The following is a 21584-nucleotide window of genomic DNA, read 5'->3' as shown; positions in this document are numbered from 1 at the left end:
ATCTATAAGTAACATTATTAAAATACACAATAAATGTTTAGGTACTTCAGGATGGAGCGTGACAATGCTAATATAGATGCCAATGACTTGCATTGGATTTGTTCCATAAATGCTAAGAGTTTGAAACAGTGGATAACAAATTCTTTCCAAATAAATCACCCGGAACAGCACCATCTAGTGGTCAGAACCTGGTAATAACAGGAAGGGACATAAACCTAACAACTTCAATGACTATATTGTCTGAACAGGGGAAAAACATCCCCAAATTCACTGGGAATACATTATATAGGATGAAGAAACAATATGCTGAGACACAGCTCCATACTACTGGTCAGACAGGACTGATGTTATATACGTGTTGTCGGGGTGGGACTGGCCTGGGGACTGGAGGGTTCATGGGTGGGTTTTGACAGTTTCTTTGGATTCCTCATTGGTCCAAATCGGATATTAGGTACTATATTTATTGACTATTATACAAATCCTATGAATTAAAATGGCCAATTTGGGTGCAATCAATTAAGTTAATGTCTCAGATCAAAAAAAATGTCAACAAAATATTGTTGCAGAAATGCTCATCTTATCTGTTTCTAACAACATAAATGATTTCAGAACAAGCTGAGATGGTGCTTTTTGAGGTGGAACGACCCATGGTTGCGTGAGGCAGAATGTCAGGTCCAGACGTCACTGGAATGTCATCAATGTGTCACATGACCTTGTAAGCCAAGGCTAAGATGGATTCTATTGTCACAACCACACAGGCAAGGACACATGCACACACACTTACACAGCATGGGTGGAGTGTATGAGTTTGATTGAGACAGACAGGTGCCAGTAACGGGAGATTCTGGCCATGAATCTCACCCCCAGCTCCCCATTGGCTGTCTGCCAGTGATTGACATGTCTTTATCCAATGGTCCTACCCTAGTCTCTCCTTCCCACTCTTCGTCTCTCCCTCCCTTTGTCATTCTCTCACACTCACTCCAACTCGCAACTAGAGTACAGTTAGATCTGCCGTCTTCTGACAGAGAGAGAGAGAGAGAGAGAGAGAGACACTCCGACATGATGGGGTTCTCACACCCTGAGTGGGTACAGGTCAGTGAAACACTGTCATCGTGTCTCTCACTCTTTCTCTCCCTGTCACTGTTTGTTTGTCTTTTAGCTCAGGAAAGGGTGTGTCTTGTTGCTGTTGCCATTATTTTATAATTGCAGATGATGCGTGTCTGTGTGTGTGTCTTCTTGCATGAGTTTGTCTGTGTGTGTGTATTTGTGTGTGTGTGAGACACAACTCCACACGCTGCCACCTGGCTGGTAAGAGATCCAGAGTGGTGGTTGGTGGGTGGTCATTGTCCCTGGCCTCCCCAATTAAGGTGGGTGATGGCTGGGCTGGGCTGGCACAGAGCCCCCCTGGGGACCTGACCTCCAGAGCAGAATGTACATCTGGTGTTGTCACTTAGACTAAAGCAGGCATCACTATTTCATAAGGAACTGTATCAGTCTACTCCTATTTTTTATTTGCCAGCCTCCTTCTCTCCTCATCAGGGGCTACTCCCTGCAGCAGCGGTCCTCTCTCTCAATTCAAAGGGCTTTATTGGCCTGGGAAACATGTTGACATTGCACATTGACAAAGCAAGTGAAATAAATCATAAACAAAAGTGAAATAAACAATACAAAATGAACAGTAAACATTACAGTCAAAAGGGAATAGAGACATTACAAATGTCATTTTATGTCTATGTACAGTGTTGTAACGATGTGCAAATAGCTGAAGTACAAAAGGGAAAATAAATAAACATAAATAAGGGTTGTATTTACAATGGTGTTTGTTCTTCACTGGTTGACCTTTTCTTGTGGCAACAGGTCACACATCTTGCTGCTGTGATGGCACACTGTGGTATTTAACCCAGTAGATATTGGAGTTTATCAAAATTAGATTTGTTTTCTAATTATTTGTGGGTCTGTGTAATCTGAGGGAAATATGTGTCTCTAATATGGTCATACATTGGGCAGGAGGTTAGGAAGTGCATCTCAGTTTCCACCTCATTTTGTGGGCAGTGAGCGCATAGCCTGTCTTCTCTTGAGAGCCAGGTCTGCCTACAGCTGCCTTTCTTAATAGCAAGGCTATGCTCACTGAGTCTGTACATAGTCAAAGCTTTCCTTAATTTTGGGTCAGTCACAGTGGTCAGGTATTATGCCACTGTGTACTCTCTGTTTAGGGTCAAATAGCATTCTAGTTTGATTCATTTTTTGGTAAATTCTTTCCAATGTGTCAAGTAATTCTCTTTTGGTTTTCTTGTGATTTGGTTGGGTCAAACCATAGGTCCCAGAGCGGTCAGACTGGTGGTACCATAGGTCCCAGAGTGGTCAGACTGGTGGCAGGTCCCAGAGTGGTCAGACTGGTGGCACCATAAGTCCCAGAGTGGTCAGACTGGTGGCACCATAGGTCCCAGAGCGGTCAGACTGGTGGCACCATAGGTCCCAGAGCGGTGGGGCAATTTTTACCCCTTGGGGCCTGGAGTTTTTCCTTATATGTTAACCTAACTAGGAGAACTCTGGACCCAATAAGGTATGACAGTGATTAATCAGTTGTAAAAAGGTTTTATATGGGCTCTGATGGGACCAGTTTTTCCTAATCAGGTCACATGTTTGTTTTTTTTTATCCTGAAAGAAACTCTTGGCCCCAGGGGGATGAAAATCCTGTCAAACTGCAGCTACCATGTATTTATTCATATATACTTAGACTAGATTAGGAGGGGGGTTTCCTCTACAACAACAGATAGACAATAGAACGCACAGGGCTGAGCTGGCTTAATGCATGTTTACATCATGCAGGCCAATGCAACTGTAGGCCTTATATAACATTTACTCACATCTGTCATCACTATTATGTTGATTGATTGATTCCAGTGAATCATTTTGGATTAAAAACATATAGGCAGCCTAGCCAGCCCAATGCTGAATATAAACTACATTTGATCAGGCACATTTTATCCTGACAAATAAATGGACTATAAATACATAACGTTACCAATGAGTTACCCTGACCAGATGTAACTAGCCCATAGGATGTAACTAGCCGATAGGATGTAACTAGCCCATAGGATGTAACTAGCCCATAGGATGTAACTAGCCCATAGGATGTAACTAGCCCATAGGATGTAACTAACCCATAGGATGTAACATTATTAGTTTACCCTGACCAGATGGACTAGCCCATAGGATGTAACTAGCCCATAGGATGTAACTAGCCCATAGGATGTAACTAGCCCATAGGATGTAACTAGCCCATAGGATGTAACTAACCCATAGGATGTAACATTATTAGTTTACCCTGACCAGATGGACTAGCCCATAGGATGTAACTAGCCCATAGGATGTAACTAGCCCATAGGATGTAACTAACCCATAGGATGTAACATTATTAGTTTACCCTGACCAGATGGACTAGCCCATAGGATGTAACTAGCCCATAGGATGTAACTAGCCCATAGGATGTAACTAACCCATAGGATGTAACATTATTAGTTTACCCTGACCAGATGGACTAGCCCATAGGATGTAACTAGCCCATAGGATGTAACTAGCCCATAGGATGTAACTAGCCCATAGGATGTAACTAGCCCATAGGATGTAACTAACCCATAGGATGTAACATTATTAGTTTACCCTGACCAGATGGACTAGCCCATAGGATGTAACTAGCCCATAGGATGTAACTAGCCCATAGGATGCAACTAGCCCATAGGATGTAACTAGCCCATAGGATGTAACTAGCCCATAGGATGTAACTAGCCCATAGGATGTAACTAGCCCATAGGATGTAACTAGCCCATAGGATGTAACTAGCCCATAGGATGTAACTAACCCATAGGATGTAACTAGCCCATAGGATGTAACTAGCCCATAGGATGTAACTAGCCCATAGGATGTAACTAACCCATAGGATGTAACTAGCCCATAGGATGTAACTAGCCCATAGGATGTAACTAGCCCATAGGATGTAACTAGCCTATAGGATGTAACTAGCCCATAGGATGCAACTAGCCCATAGGATGTAACTAGCTCATAGGATGCAACTAGCCCATAGGATGTAACTAGCCTATAGGATGTAACTAGCCCATAGGATGTAACTAGCCCATAGGATGTAACTAACCCATAGGATGTAACTAGCCCATAGGATGTAACTAGCCCATAGGATGTAACTAGCCCATAGGATGTAACTAGCCCATAGGATGTAACTAGCCCATAGGGTGTAACATTATTAGTTTACCCTGACCAGATGGACTAGCCCATAGGATGTAACTAGCCCATAGGATGTAACATTATTAGTTTACCCTGACCAGATGGACTAGCCCATAGGATGCAACTAGCCCATAGGATGCAACTAGCCCATAGGATGCAACTAGCCCATAGGATGTAACTAGCCCATAGGATGTAACCAGCCCATAGGATGTAACTAGCCCATAGGATGTAACGTTATACAGCTGCTCTTATTAGTAGCCTACAGTTGATCGGACAGAAAAAATTGTATTGTTTTCATCCCATACAGCATGTCAGATTTCTAATGTTTAGGTGTAGCCTGCAACATTTATGTCATGAGTTTTTGCTTGTGTCTGTCCGGAGTGATTGTGTTATCATCTTTATTAAATAACTACCGGGGGGAATTGGAAAGCCTAGTTGAGCGCACGTTAAAAAAAAATGCGCCTCGTCAACCTCTCTCTTTAATCTATCTTGTAATGGATGAAAGATGGAAGCTATCAAATCGCTCAGAATTGTTTTCGACATCCCAGAAAAGACAGTTGAAAGTTCGATATGTTCAGCAAGTGAAACATCGTAGCGTGTAGTGACCTCTGCAAGCTCCTTGTAGTTGCCCTTGTTGGCGAAACTTTCCCTCTCGTCGTGTCCTCTAAAAAGCTCATTCTTGCATGCCCAAAAATGTGGTGGTGTTGATAAGCTTTGGTGTTGATATGCTTTTTCCCAGAAGCTTGAATCTGATGTGGGCATTTATACGCTCCCTGCTTTTGTTATTCTGTTTAGCTGAACGACCGATGTTCTTCAGGTCACAGTACCCACCTTTTGACCAAGGCTCAGACTTTCCAAAAAGCAGGCAAGGCCAGCAATACAGGCGGCTTGATGAAAGGCTCCCTGTTAAACAGATATACTTTTGATACCAGGTGGTATTGAACGCCCTCACCTTTTCATTATTTGTCATTGAATCTGATCTCAGGCAGAGGTCAACACTCGCTTTTAATTCACACATTTTCCGTGTACCCCAGAGAATGAAAGGGGTTCTTCAACAAAAATGTCACACAATTTTTGGCAGCGTTGGCCATTTTGGCAGAGAAAACTGCACAATTGCGCTGGTAGCTAGCTAGCTACTGAAGTTAGCAAGGCAAATTTAAATAAATTACACTAACTGAACACAAAAATAAAGTTCTAAAACCAAGAAAACAATTTATAATATACCTCCTCTGTCTCCTGTAATTAAAAAAAAAACTAGCTTGAATTGAATAATATATAAAAAATGCTCAACGATCACTCTTTACTCTTAATCTCCATGCAACAATTTCACCAAGGTTCTCAACACATAGAACCCCCATAATGCTCTGTGGCACAATCCCAATACAAATCACTAGGTTCATTCTCTGATCCAAATTCTATGATTGGATGGATAACATGTCAGTTCATTCTGCAGAAGCTTTGATTGGTTGGAGGACGTCCTTCGTAAGTGTTCATAATTACCATGTATGTCTGTGGAAGGGGTTGAGGCCTACGAGCTTCGTAGGTTTTGTATTGAAGTCAATGTAGACAGAGGAGGACGGAAGCTAGCTGTCCTCCGGCAACACCATGGTGCTAGCCCAGACAGTGCTGTTGAAGTTACTGTAGACCTTCATTGCAAAACAGTGTATTTTAATCAATTATTTGGTGACATAAATATATTTGGTATAGTTTTATCTAAAAAGGATAACTTTTTTAACGTTTCACTTATTTTTTGGGGCATTTCACTGATGAGGATGGTGCTCCCCTTCCTCCCCTGAGGAGCCTCCACTGATAGACATGCATACCACATATGCCATATCTACATGCAAACATACCTGCAAAAACATAACAGAACACACACACACACACACACACATACACACACACACTGGTGGAAGGTGAGTGTTCTTGGAGAGAGGAATTGAGATCAAACTCCAGAGTCAAGCTGAGGTTTTGCTTCCTGTATAAACCTGCAGAAACACTGGAGCAGGAAGTGATCTCACAGCGGTGCGGAAATTGTGGTGTCCACAGAATTACATATTTAATAATTGAATAGTGTCTCTGTGGTGGTGCCTTGGTTCCCCATAAGAGGGGGTGCTGCTTCTTAATTCCAAATTCCCTCAGACTACATACAGTAGACCCTGAGCCCGTACCCCCTCCCTAGCCCCGGCCTGGCCTCAAGCCCTTAACCCTGAGGTATTTTGTGTAGATCTTTACACTCCCCCTCACTAGCTCAGTGACTCCTGACCACAGTATTACCAGAGATGGAAGAGGAAGTGAGACATCCAACTCCCTCATTTTTTCTGGTTCATATACAGTTGATGAACTAAGCAGACCAGACCCAGCTGCTATCCTATGGGAGACCCACCCCCCAAGCAAACCCACCCCCCAAGACACATTTTTTTCAATACTAAACAGCCTGAGTATGACGTCATCTTTTGTCCACCATCTTTGGTGTTACTAAACACCACCAGATTCAAGGGTTAAAAGTCAGAGTCTCCTATTCTTTCCACTTTAACTATCCCCTGTTTCCTCTCCTACATGTTCCTCCCTCTTTTCGCCCAGCAAAGAAAGCTCTACCAATGGTGTGTTGCAGTGGAGGCTGCTGAGGGGAGGAGGGCTCATAATAATGGCTGGAACGGATCTGTTATGGTAGTGTTGATGTGGTAGTGTTGTTGTGGTAGTGTTGATGTGGTAGTGTTGTTGTGATAGTGTTGTTGTGATAGTGTTGTTGTGGTAGTGTTGACGTGGTAGTGTTGACGTGGTAGTGTTGACGTGGTAGTGTTGTTGTGGTAGTGTTGACGTGGTAGTGTTGACGTGGTAGTGTTGACGTGGTAGTGTTGTTGTGGTAGTGTTGTTGTGGTAGTGTTGACGTGGTAGTGTTGACGTGGTAGTGTTGTTGTGATAGTGTTGTTGTGGTAGTGTTGTTGTGGTAGTGTTGACGTGGTAGTGTTGATGTGGTAGTGTTGTTGTGGTAGCGTTGTTGTGGTAGCGTTGTTGTGGTAGTCGAGCTGCTTACAATTATTCTATTCTCTGCTTGCTATTCAGTGAGTCAGTACATTTTCCCAGTACACTCTCAGAACATTATCTTATTGAAAACAAGAGAGCGTTAAAAAAGAGAGAGGGACAGAGAGGGGGTGTGAGGTAAGAAAGAGATAGGATAGGGACAGAGAGGGGGTGTGAGGTAAGAAAGAGAGAGGATAGGGACAGAGAGGGGGTGTGAGGTAAGAAAGATAGAGGATAGGGACAGAGAGGGGGTGAGAGGTAAGAAAGAGAGAGGAGAGGGACAGAGAGGGTGTGAGAGGTAAGAAAGAGAGAGGAGAGGGACAGAGAGGGGGTGAGAGGTAAGAAAGAGAGAGGATAGGGACAGAGAGGGGGGTGAGAGGTAAGAAAGAGAGAGGATAGGGACAGAGAGGGGGGAGAGAGGTAAGAAAGAGAGAGGAGAGGGAGAGATAGGGGGTGAGAGGTAAGAAATAGGGAGGATAGGGACAGAGGGGTTGAGGGGTAAGAAAGAGAGAGGAGAGGGACAGAGAGGTAAGAAAGAGAGAGGAGAGAATGAGAGGAAGTCAGAAAGTGTGCTGTGTTAGCGAGGTGGTGAGGAGAGTGGTCTGTTTGTTGGAAGACAACTTTTCAGAAAAAGAGAGACCAGCTCTGCTGATGACATTGCAGAGCACATGCGCACACCTGTTACCATGGTGAAACCCCTTTCCCAAAACTGGGAGTAAGCTAGGAAACGCACATGCTCTCTCTCTCTAATCCCATATTTCTCTCTATATATAGCACATATGGAATTATGTAGTAAAAAAAGTGTTAAACAAATCAAAATTATATTCTATATTTGAGATTCTTCAAAGTAGCAAGCCTTTGCCTTGATGACAGCTTTGCATTTCAGTTAACAGGTGGGCCTTGTTAAAAGTTCATTTGTGGAATTTCTTTCCTTCTTAATGCGTTTGAGCCAATCAGTTGTGTTGTGACAAGGTAGGGTTGGTATACAGAAGATAGCCCTATTTGGTAAAAGACCAAGTCTGTATTATAGCAAGAACAGCTCAAATAAGCTAAGAGAAACAACACTCCACCATCACTTTAAAATTTCAAGACCTTTGAAGGTTTCTTCATGTGCAGTCGCAAAAACCATCAAGCGCTATGTTGAAACTGGCTCTCATGAGTACCGCCACAGGAAAGGAAGACCCAGAGTTACCTCTGCTGCAGAGGATAAGTTCATTAGAGTTTACTGCACCTCAGATTGCAGCCCATATAATTGTTTCACAGAGTTCAAGTAACAGACACATCTCAACATCAACTGTGCAGAGGAGACTTTGTGAATCAGGCCTTCATGGTCAAATTGCTGCAAAGAAACCACTACTAAAGGACACCAATAAGAAGAAGAGACTTGCTTGGGCCAAGAAAAACGAGCAATGGACATTAGACCAGTGGAAATCTGTCCTTTGGTCTGATGAGTCCTAATTAGAGATTTTTGGTTCCAACCGCCGTGTCTTTGTGAGAACCAGAGTACTGTAGGTGAACGGATGATTTCTGCATGTGTGGTTCCCACTGTGAAGCATGGAGGAGGAGGTGTGATGGTGTGGGGGTGCTTTGCTGGTGACACACTGTCAGTGATTTATTTAGAATTCAAGACACACTTAACCAGCATGACTACCACAGCATTCTGCAGCGATACACCATCCAATCTGGTTCGCGCTTAGTGGGACTATCATTTTGTTTTTCAACAGCAGAATGACCCAACACACCTCCAGGCTGTGTAAGGGCTATTTGACCAAGAAGGAGAGTGATGGAGTGCTGCATCAGATGACCTGGCCTCCACAATCACTCAACCTCAACCCAATTGAGATGGTTTGAGATGAGTTGGACCACAGAGTGAAGGAAAAGCAGCCAAAAAGTGCTCAGCATATGTGGGAACTCCTTCAAGACTGTTGGAAAAGCACCCTAGGTGAAGTTTTTGCGAGAATGCCAAGCGTGTGTAACGCTGTCATCAAGGATGGCTACTTTAAAGAATTTCAAATATAACATATTTTGATTTGTTTAACACTTTTTTGGTTACTACATGATTCCATATGTGTTATTTCCTAGTTTTGATGTCTAAACTATTGTTCTACAATGTAGAAAATAGTAAAAATAAAGAAAAACCCTTGAATGAGTAGGCGTGCCCAAACTTTTGACTGGTACTGTAATTCTGTAACATGCTCTGTCCTCTGTTCTGTAACGGTTCTATACTGTATTCTACCACTATGCAACACTGCAAGGGCTGGAGAACTCAAACTCAGACTCAGACTACTTTGTGAGAGGTTTCTATGAAGACCGACTAAGGCCTGAGAACAATGTCAAACAGAAAATAAGAGGGAGAAAAAGAGAAAGAGATATTGTTGGAACGGGGGAGGGTGAGAGGGAGTTCTGTGCCCTTGTAGTCACTTTGGTAAAGTTGATTTTAACACTCTGCCATTTATCTAACCTCTAACCCCTTACCTTAACGTCGATATGAAACCACATGAACTCAACACCATTATTGACACAGTAATGTTAATGCAGTATTCCTTATCTTCACATTCCTCATCCTCATTCTGTGGATTCCAGACTATGACCTTAATGAGCTGTTTCTATTAGTGGTCTCCAGAGGCCTGGACACCCTGGACAACAGCCAAAGACTTTGTCTTCCATGTTGGTGTGTTCTGTATGATGGGGCGGCATGTAGCCTCGTGGTAAGAGCATTGGGCCAGTAACCGAAAGGTTGCTAGAACGAATCCCCGAGCTGACAAGGTATTAATATGTCATTCTGCCTCTAAACAAGGCAGTTAACCCACTGTTCCTAGGCTGTCATTAAAAATACAAATTTGTTTTTAACTGGCTTGCCTAGGTACATTTTCAAATGAAGCTGCTAGCATGCTAGCTAGTCACTGCATGTATCCACTAGCAAGTCAGTCTGCCGTGTGTGGCTGGTAATTTTTCATGTTAGCAGTTGTGCAAAAAGTACCCAACGATCATACTTTAGTAAAAGTAAAGATACCTTAATAGAAAATGTCACGCCCTGTCCATAGAGAGCCCTTAGTGCTCTATGGTGTAGTAGGTCAGGGTGTGACTAGGGGGTGTTCTAGGTGATATAGTTCTATGTTGTTGCTCTTGGTATGGTTCCCAATTAGAGGCAGCTGATGTTCGTTGTCTCTAATTGGGGATCATACTCAAGGGTTACCTTTTCCAACCTGCTTTGTGGAAGATTGTTTTTGAGAGAGTGCATGTAGTACCTCAGTACTGCACGGTCGTGCTTTGTGTCTTGGTTTGTTTTAAGTTTCACTAAAATAAAGATGTGGAACTCCATTCACGCTGCGCCTTGGTCCGTCTCTCCACACGATCGTGACAGAAAATGACTCAAGTTGAGGTGAAAGTCACCCAGTAAAATACTACTTGAGTAAAAGTCTTAAAGTATTTGGATTTAAATATACTCAAGTATCAAAAGTAAAAGTATCCCTGACTACATGTACATATCTACCTCTATACTCCAGTATCCCTGCACATTGTACATTTGGTACTGGCACTGACCCTACTGTAGTGTCCTCTTTTATTTCTTATTTCTCGTGGTTTTAATTTTTATTAATTATACTATTTTGATATTGAGTACTGCATTGTTGGGTAGGGCAAGTTAAGCTTTTCACTATACTTGTGCATGTAACAAATAAAACTCTGTCCCTTTCTCCTTACTGTTCCTTTCTCTCTGTCCCCCTCTCTCCTCATTGTTCCTTTCTCTCTGTCCCCCTCTCTCCTCATTGTTCCTTTCTCTCTGTGTCCCTCTCTCCTCATTGTTCCTTTCTCTCTGTGTCCCTCTCTCCTCATTGTTCCTTTCTCTCTGTGTCCCTCTCTCCTCATTGTTCCTTTCTCTCTGTGTCCCTCTCTCCTCATTGTTCCTTTCTCTCTGTGTCCCTCTCTCCTCATTGTCTTTTTCTCTCTGTGTCCCTCTCTCTCACTGTTTTGCACAGACTGTTCATGCCTTATAAGAAATCCTGTCACGCCCTGACCATAGAAAGCCATTGTTTCTCTATGGTGTAGTAGGTCAGGGCGTGACTAGGGGGTGATCTAGTATATCTATGTCGTGTTCTAGTTTCTTTTTCTATGTTGGTGTTTTGTATGATTCCCAATTAGAGGCAGCTGGTAATCGTTGTCTCTAATTGGGGATCATATTTAAGTAGTTATTTCCCCACCTGTATTTGTGGGATCTTGTTTATGTGTAGTTGCCTGTGAGCAGTCCATTGTCTTCACGTTTTGTTCATTCTTTATTGTTTTGTGCGTTTCCGTTAATAAACTGGTGGAAGCCTTATCACTCTGCACCTAGGTCCGATAATTGGTACGATGAACGTGACAAATCCCAAATAAGGAACTATCATACACTTAATTGTATGTGCGTTGATGAGATGTTAACTATTAAACAGATTTGATTTACCTGTCTATTATTGATCTATTTCTTCTTTATTGAACCAAGTGAGTCAGTTGATGACCTGGCCAGTTATTCTTCCCAGGGGTGAACAGTTCAACAGGTATCCCCTCAAGACCTGTATAATCAGGACTTATCTCTTTCCCTCTCCGCCTCTTGTCCGCCTGCCCAGTTCGACAGATGAATCATTACTATCTGAATGAATGCTCCAGATTACATAACTCTGACTGGGGACAAAACATTTTGAACACCTGCTCTTTCCATGACATAGACTGACCAGGTGAATCCAGGTGAAAGCTATGATCCCTTAATGATGTCACCTGTTAAATCTTTTTCAATCAGTGTAGATGAAGGATAGGAGACAGGTTAAAGAAGGATTTTTAAGCCTTGAGACATGGATTGTGTATGTGTGCCATTCAGAGGGTGAATAGGCAAGACAGAATATTTAAGTGCCTTTGAACGGGGTATGGTAGTAGGTGCCAGGCGCACCTACTACCACCGGAGTGTGTCAAGAACCGCTGTGCTGCTGGGTTTTTCAACATGGGGCCAGCATCCGTGTGGAACGCTTCCGACACCTTGTAGTCCATGTCCCGACGAAGTGAGGCTGTTCTGAGGGCAAAAGGGGGTGCAAGTCAATATTAGGAGGGTGTTCCTAATGTTTTGTACACTTAGTGTAAATGCATGACACACAGATGCATATACCCAACCAGTGTGGACTGCAGATGTTCACAGTGAACTAACACCAGTACTTCCTACCAGCTCTCACAGTCATATCAGAATCAGACATTCGTCCATGTTTCTCAAATGTCAAATTTCGGTGTGTTTAAGGTTAGGTTTAAGTTCAGGCATTAAGTCTAATTCTTAAGGTGAGGCATTAACTCTGCATGGTTATTTTAAGGGTTAAGGTTTGGGATCGGCTTAAAACCAAAATATCAAAAGCAACTTTCTATTACTGAATTCGAACTTGCAAACTTTGAAATCAGAGACCGATGTTTACGCCCATCCAAAACACCGAAACCTACTTGAAGATAAGAGAGCTCACTGTTGCTCCTAGTGGCCGGTTTCCACGTTATCTCGCGATGTCCTCAGACATGGATGGATGTGGAATACTGACTTGTATCACAGGTGACCTAGCTGACATGGATGGATGTGGAATACTGACTTGTATCACAGGTGACCTAGCTGACATGGATGTGGAATACTGACTTGTATCACAGGTGACCTAGCTGACATGGATGGATGTGGAATACCGACTTGTATCACAGGTGACCTAGCTGACATGGATGTGGAATACTGACTTGTATCACAGGTGACCTAGCTGACATGGATGGATGTGGAATACTGACTTGTATCACAGGTGACCTAGCTGACATGGGTGGATGTGGAATACTGACTTGTATCACAGGTGACCTAGCTGACATGGATGTGGAATACTGACTTGTATCACAGGTGACCTAGCTGACATGGATGTGGAATACTGACTTGTACCACAGGTGACCTAGCTGACATGGGTGGATGTGGAATACTGACTTGTATCACAGGTGACCTAGCAGCGTACTAGACTCTCCCCCCTACTAGCTCTGACTTTTCTGATAGCTACTTTACTGAAGAAAAATGTACTTACTGTGATATGTGGTTATGACTAAAATGTCAAACGTAAAAATGTAGTAGTTGACTTATTCACACACACACACTCCTGTTACAGTCACTCTTCCAGAATGCTGGAAATGTCCATCTCCTTGTGTGTGTATGACTAAAAACAGACTTTAAGTGTTCCTCCCTCTTTAACCCATAACATTCTAAGCCGTTGGGGAGGAGGGGGGCAGTTTCCTGATCTTTCCTGTGTCTCTCAGATATAGGGCAGACACTTCAGAGTGTGGGGGGGGGGGACTATCTGTTGTACCATGGTGTTTATCTGTTAGTCAGTGAGTTCGTCTGGGCTATTAGCAGTCAGGCCAGATTCATTGTTTCATCAAATAATATTTGTTATCTTATAAAAAAGCTATATCTAAATCAAATAGGTAAATGGTCCTTGGTCTGACCTTGTTAAAACAATTCTATATGTCAGCAGGTTAATGCTGCTTCAATGATGCACAACAGTGAACACCAGTTTGTCATGTGCATATCACACACTCAAATCTTCACTAGAATTAGTTTTGCAGTCAGGAATACTCTTCAGCATACAAGACACACAGTTTTAAAAAGTTGAGCGATGATGATGGTGGTGATGTTGTTACTGCTGAGGATGATATTAATGATGACGAGGAGGATCTTGGTGGTGATGTTGTTGTTATTGCTGAGGATGATATTAATGATGAAGAGGAGGATCTTGGTGGTGATGTTACTGCTGAGGATGATATTAATGATGACGAGGAGGATCTTGGTGGTGATGTTGTTGTTATTGCTGAGGATGATATTAATGATGACGAGGAGGATCTTGGTGGTGATGTTGTTGTTATTGCTGAGGATGATATTAATGATGATGAGGAGGATCTTGGTGGTGATGTTGTTGTTATTGCTGAGGATGATATTAATGATGAGGAGGAGGATCTTGGTGGAGATGTTGTTACTGCTGAGGATGATATTAATGATGACGAGGAGGATCTTGGTGGTGATGTTGTTGTTACTGCTGAGGATGATATTAATGATGATGAGGAGGATCTTGGTGGTGATGTTGTTACTGCTGAGGATGATATTAATGATGACGAGGAGGATCTTGGTGGTGATGTTGTTGTTATTGCTGAGGATGATATTAATGATGATGAGGAGGATCTTGGTGGTGATGTTGTTACTGCTGAGGATGATATTAATGATGAGGAGGAGGATCTTGGTGGTGATGTTGTTGTTACTGCTGAGGATGATATTAATGATGATGATGAGGAGGATCTTGGTGGTGATGTTGTTACTGCTGAGGATGATATTAATGATGACGAGGAGAATCTTGGTGGTGATGTTGTTGTTACTGCTGAGGATGATATTAATGATGACGAGGAGGATCTTGGTGGTGATGTTGTTACTGCTGAGGATGATATTAATGATGACGAGGAGGATCTTGGTGGTGATGTTGTTACTGCTGAGGATGATATTAATGATGACGAGGAGGATCTTGGTGGTGATGTTGTTACTGCTGAGGATGATATTAATGATGACGAGGAGGATCTTGGTGGTGCTGTTGTTATTGCTGAGGATGATATTAATGATGACGAGGAGGATCTTGGTGGTGATGTTGTTACTGCTGAGGATGATATTAATGATGACGAGGAGGATCTTGGTGGTGATGTTGTTACTGCTGAGGATGATATTAATGATGACGAGGAGGATCTTGGTGGTGATGTTGTTACTGCTGAGGATGATATTAATGATGACGAGGAGGATCTTGGTGGTGATGTTACTGCTGAGGATGATATTAATGATGACGAGGAGGATCTTGGTGGTGATGTTGTTACTGCTGAGGATGATATTAATTATGACGAGGAGGATATTGGTGGTGATGTTGTTACTGCTGAGGATGATGTTAATGATGACGAGGAGGATCTTGGTGGTGATGTTGTTGTTACTGCTGAGGATGATATTAATGATGACGAGAAGGATCTTGGTGGTGATGTTGTTGTTACTGCTGAGCATGATATTAATGATGACGAGGAGGATCTTGGTGGTGATGTTGTTGTTACTGCTGAGGATGATATTAATGATGACGAGGAGGATCTTGGTGGTGATGTTGTTGTTATTGCTGAGGATGATATTAATGATGATGAGGAGGATCTTGGTGGTGATGTTGTTGTTACTGCTGAGGATGATATTAATGATGATGAGGATGATCTTGGTGGTGATGTTGTTACTGCTGAGGATGATATTAATGATGACGAGGAGGATCTTGGTGGTGATGTTGTTGTTACTGCTGAGGATGATATTAATGATGATGAGGATGATCTTGGTGGTGATGTTGTTACTGCTGAGGATGATATTAATGATGATGAGGAGGATCTTGATGATGAAATATATAAGCTACATGTGTGGAGATGCAGCAGGAGACACAAAGAGATAAGAAGACTAATGATCCGTTTTATGGAACTTTAGACTGAAGATACAATAAACCTTTCATGTGGAGGAGGGTGCTTTTTCATAACTGTCCCACACACGCGTGCATGTGACATTGTGGGCGTCCCTGTTTTCAGGAGACCCGCCCGCTGCTCGTGCAGCCAGGCCACTCCCGTGAGCGCGAGACTAACCCTTTTCCGGGGCGCTTTGCATTCTCTCACTGTGTGTGGGTATACAGCGTGTACGCAGCTGTGCTCTCTTGCGGAGTGTGTTTTTTTCCACCATCCTCCGGTGGAGGGGGCCCGTGCAACCGAATACAGCATGTAGGACCTGGATCACTTCGGTGTCTCGAGACGCGTTCCCCCGGGATCAAACGGAAAAACGGATTATATTACCCATTGTTTATGGACTATTATTAACGGACGCCAACAGGGATATAACGTGGGATTTTAACAGCTGGATAAGGGAGAAGAGAGGGGGTTTGTCCTAGGTAAATGAGCGGAGAGGAAGCTTCCATTTTGAGAGAATCATGGCGAGCGACTCCCCGGCCCGGAGTCTGGATGAGATAGACCTGTCAGCACTACGGGTAAAGCGCGTGTGTGTGTGTCTAATAAAATGGGCACTGTATGAATGAGACGTTTTCTCGAACACTTGCCCCATCCCCCGTTAACGACTGCCTCTTTGCACCGACTGTGTGGTTGTGGTTGGCGTCTTCGATCCGTCGTTATCTGCCATGCATCCGCTGATCAGATCATTGATTTAGATCAACCGATGTATGCTGGGGTTTCAGCTCCCTCCCACGCGCGTTACAACCTCAGAAAGCCCTTTTCTCGCAACAACTGGAACGTGATGTAATGGAACCCTGGCCCCTCTGTCTGTGTTTGTGTCTAATAGGCCCCTCTGTCTGTCTGTGTTTCTGTCTAATAGGCCCCTCTGTCTGTGTTTTTGTCTAATAGGCCCCTCTGTCTGTATTTGTGTCTAATAGACCCCTGTGTCTGTATTTGTGTCTAATAGACCCCTCTGTCTGTGTTTGTCTAATAGGCCCCTCTGTCTGTATTTGTGTCTAATAGGCCCCTCTGTCTGTGTTTGTGGCAGATGTTAAGCTGTCTGTCGCACAGCATCACACACAGTTGAATTATATTAGAGAACAGCAGAAACTGGTTATGTGAATTTTGTGAGGTCACTGACCTCACAGAACTCTGATGTGTGTGCGTCCTCTAGGACAGGAATACCCAACGAGGTCCGGAGCCTGCTGCTTTTCTGTTCCACCTGATCATTAATTGCACCCATCTGGTGTCCCAGGTCTAAATCGGTCCCTGTTTAGACGGGAGCAACGAAAAGCAGTGGGATTGGCTTCGAGATCGAGTTCAGTTTGAGGGCTCTAAGACAGTTGTCACCCCCCCCACAAGCAAAGGAAATGTAAGACCACTGTTCTTTGTGCTGTGTGTTTTGACAGCCTCTGTAGTCTTACATAGTCATTACAGGCAGGTCGTTACGCAACATGATCTTACCAGCAGCAGCAGGCTCAAGCCCCAACATGACAGGCAGTGTGTGTGTCTGTATGTATGTATGTATGTATGTATGTATGTATGTATGTATGTTAGATTACATTCTTGTCACATGGCTGTGATTGATGCACGTGCTATGCAAACACACATACATACACATTTGCGGTATCTGGATTGTAGAAATCTGGCACGTCTATTCATCCTCTCAATGGAGTTAAACAATTTGCAGCTTCTCAGCTCTTCTCTCTCTCTCTAATAGATGTATGACAGTTATTACCTCCACTGCTGGCCTCTTGAGCTTTCGTCCAGATCTGCGGTGCGACTGGAAATTAGGTCACCTAGATGCAGAGAACTGGGGAGCAGCACACTGCCCATGGGGGAGGATTTCCTTTTCCTGTCTCCCCTCACTTCCCCTAATCAAATCACATTTTATTGGTCACATACACATGGTTAGCAGATGTTAATGTGAGTGTATCGAAATGCTTGTGCTTCTAGTTCCGACCATGCGGTAATATCTAACAAGTAATCTAACCTAACAATTTCACAATAACTACCTTATACACACAAGTGTAAAGGAATGAATAAGAATATGTACATAGAAATATATGAATGAGTGATGGTACAGAACGGCATAGGCAAGATGCAGTAGATGGTATAGAGTACAGTATATACGTATGAGATGAGTAATGCAGGGTATGTAAACATTATATTAAGTGGCATTGTTTAAAGTGGCTAGTGATACATTTATTACATCAATTATTTCATTATTAAAGTGGCTGGAGTTAAGTCAGTATGTTAGCAGCACCCATTCAATGTTAGTGGTGGCTGTTTAACAGTCTGATGGCCTTGAGATAGAAGCTGTTTTTCAGTCTCTCGGTCCCAGCTTTGATGCACCTATACTGACCTCGCCTTCTGGATGATAACGGGGTGAACAGACAGTGGCTCGGCTGGTTGTTGTCCTTGATGATCTTTATGGCCTTCCTGTGACATCGGGTGGTGTAGGTGTCCTGGAGGGCAGGTAGTTTGCCCCCAGTGATGCCTTGTGCAGACCTCACTACCCTCTGGAGAGCCTTACGGTTGTGACCAGGGATGCTCAACTAGATCCAGCTGCGGGACCATTTAAAAAAAAATAATCTTGAGCGGATGTTTGGGCTGGCGGGACATAATTACAAATAATTTTGTAGACTACAAATTGACCGCAAGAAGCCCAAACAGATATTTGACTAAAACATCATTTCAAACCTTACTTACATTTGTATACGATTAGGTCTCTCTATTATGCGTGGGAATACTTGTGAAAATATGACAAATAAAAATCACTTGGAGTTGATTTCCTGTTTTTTTTATGTCCGACATTGAAATTCAACAAAAAACTTGGTGGCCAAATAAAAACATAACCACCCATGGCCCAAATTCACCCCGTGGTCCACCAGGTCTGGAACCCAGCTAGGGCTATACCGGTATTAATGCACGGACCAGTTTGAGTTTTACTTTACCTTCTATAAAGTTATTTGAATGTTTTGTTTGTTAAATGTGATAAGTTGTGTATAACGTCCATTTTTAGAGTTTACTTGGGTCATCTCTCGCTCCATGCTGCTTTCCACACATAACTAGCCCCGCCCCTGTCACTCAAGGAGCTCATTTGTTTTTCCTCGACCAAGAGACACTTGCGGGAATGCACTGATATGACATTTTTGGCCGATATCCGATATTTTCCTTGCCAAAAAAACGGATACAGATAACCAATATTTAAAAAATGTAGTGCCCTTTTAAGCATTCTTGTACAGTTAAGTAGTTGAAACACACTGACCAAAAAGTTATTTAGTTGGCATTTACATATGTCCCATTATGAGTAAAACATAATCAAATCCTATTTCTTCCACTTACATCCCTTACTTTTTTATTTGTAATAATGACAATTACAACAATACTGAATTAACTATTTTAACTTAATATAAAACATCAATAAAATCAATTTAGCCTCAAATAAATAATTAAACATGTTCAATTTGGTTTAAATAATGCAATAACAAAGTGTTGGAGAAGAAAGTAATATGTGCCATGTAAAATATGTGCCATGTAAAATATGTGCCATGTAAAATATGTGCCATGTAAAATATGTGCCATGTAAAAAAGCTAACGTTTAAGTTCCTTGCTCAGAACATGAGAACATATTAAAGCTGGTGGTTCATTTTAACATGAGACTTCAATATTCTAGGGTAAGATGTTTTAGGTTGTAGTTATTATAGGAATTATAGGACAATTTTTCTCTATACCATTTGTATTTCATATACCTTTGACTATTGGATGTTCTTATAGGCCCTATAGTATTGCCAGTGTAACAGTATAGCTTCCGTCCCTCTCCTCGCCCCTACCTGGGCTCGAACCAGGAACACATCGACAACAGCCACCATCGAAGCAGCGTTACCCATCGCTCCACAAAAGCCGCGGCCCTTGCGGCGCAAGGGGAATAACTACAACAAATCTCAAAGCGAGTGATGTTTGAAACAATATTAGCGCACACCCAGCTAACTAGCTAGCCATTTCACATTGGTTACACCAGCCATTAGGCTGATAGGCTTGAAGTCATAAACAGAGCTGTGCTTGCGAAGAGCTGCTGGCAAAACGCACTAAAGTGCTGTTTGAATGAATGATTACGGGCCTGCTGCTGCTCAGTCAGACTGCTCTATCAAATCAAATCAAATCAGACTTAATTATAACATAATAACACACAGAAATATGAGCCTTTGGTCATTAATATGGTCGAATCCGGAAACTATCATTTCGAAAACAAAACGTTTATTATTTCTGTGAAATACGGAACCATTCGGTATTTTATCTAACGGGTGGCATTTTCACCTTGGGTTCCAATCTTGCAACCGCACAGTTAACTAGTCCAATGCTCTAACCATTGCACTCCACGAGGAGACTGCCTGTTACGCGAATGCAGTAGAAGACAAGGTAAATTGCTAGCTAGCATTAAACTTATCTTATAAAAAACTATCATAATCACTAGTTATAACTACTAATCCAGTTTAGCAGGCAATATTAACCATCCCTAAGTCTAAATATTCTTGTTACATTGCACAACCTTCAATGTTATGTCATAATTACGTACAATTCTGGCAAATTAGTTCGCAATGAGCCAGGCAACCCAAACTTGCATATACCCTGACTCTGCGTGCAATGAACGCAAGAGAAATGACACAATTTCACCTGCTGACAAGGTGAAAATGTGTTGTTCTGCCCCTGAACAAGGCAGTTAACCCACAGTTCCTAGGCAGTCATTGAAAATAAGAATGTGTTCTTAACTGACTTGCCTAGTTAAATAAAAGGTATACATTATTATTATTTTACTTTTTTTTTTTAAAGAATCGGAAATCGGCGCCCAAAAATACCGATTTCCGATTGTTATGAAAACTTGAAGTCGGCCCTAATTAATCGGCCATTCCGATTAATCGGTCGACCTCTAGTAACGATGCTTCGTGGGAGGCAGTCATTGATGTGTGCAGAGGGTCCCTGGTTCGAGCGCGGAGAGGGACGGAAGCTATACTGTTACACTAACATTTCACGTAAACTCTGTTTCTTGTCTGCATCGAAGTAGCGGTCCTTGCACCTAGAATCGAGCATGTTGGCCACACAGTAAAGAGGCTCAGAGAGAATGCCACCAAATCTCTTGTTCACAGCCTCTACTAGAGAACTTTTCCAAGTTTACCACACTGTGTGGGCAGTTTTGTTGAGCTGGCGTTTCAGTGCCATGACAGAGGGTATCACGTCTGCTGTTTTGTTGAGCAGGAGTTTTAATGCCATGACAGAGGGTATCACGTCTGCTGTTTTGTTGAGCAGGCGTTTTAATGCCATGACAGAGGGTATCACGTCTGCTGTTTTGTTGAGCAGGAGTGTCAATGCCATGACAGAGGGTATCACGTCTGCTGTTTTGTTGAGCAGGAGTTTTAATGCCATGACAGAGGGTATCACATCTGCTGTTTTGTTGAGCAGGCGTTTTAATGCCATGACAGAGGGTATCACGTCTGCTGTTTTGTTGAGCAGGAGTGTCAATGCCATGACAGAGGGTATCACGTCTGCTGTTTTGTTGAGCAGGCGTTTTAATGCCATGACAGAGGGTATCACGTCTGCTGTTTTGTTGAGCAGGAGTGTCAATGCCATGACAGAGGGTATCACGTCTGCTGTTTTGTTGAGCAGGAGTGTCAATGCCATGACAGAGGGTCTCACGTCTGCTGTTTTGTTGAGCAGGCGTTTTAATGCCATGACAGAGGGTATCACGTCTGCTGTTCTGTTGAGCAGGAGTTTTAATGCCATGACAGAGGGTATCACGTCTGCTGCAG

The 21584-nt window shown here is 42.8% G+C and overlaps 1 protein-coding gene across 20 annotated transcripts in view; it reads left to right on the top strand.

Moving 5' to 3' along the window:
* Positions 1-1036: 1036 nt before the first annotated feature.
* LOC139366938 (TRAF2 and NCK-interacting protein kinase-like) overlaps positions 1037-21584 on the top strand; it is a 74175-nt gene continuing 53627 nt past the window's right edge. For 19 of the 20 annotated variants that reach the window (XM_071104716.1, XM_071104712.1, XM_071104722.1 and 16 more), the window contains exon 1: positions 15950-16316. In XM_071104716.1, the coding sequence (XP_070960817.1) occupies positions 16260-16316 (57 nt within the window). In that variant the 5' untranslated portion in view covers positions 15950-16259. Of the gene's footprint in view, positions 1093-15949; positions 16317-21584 lie in introns of those variants that run through there. The other variant, XM_071104705.1, reaches the window with a different exon arrangement.

Source organism: Oncorhynchus clarkii, chromosome 15 (assembly GCF_045791955.1).
Source record: "Oncorhynchus clarkii lewisi isolate Uvic-CL-2024 chromosome 15, UVic_Ocla_1.0, whole genome shotgun sequence".
NCBI classification, from domain to species: Eukaryota; Metazoa; Chordata; class Actinopteri; order Salmoniformes; family Salmonidae; genus Oncorhynchus; species Oncorhynchus clarkii.
Note: the sequence above shows the minus strand (reverse complement) of the source record. Positions and strands in the feature narration are given on the sequence as shown.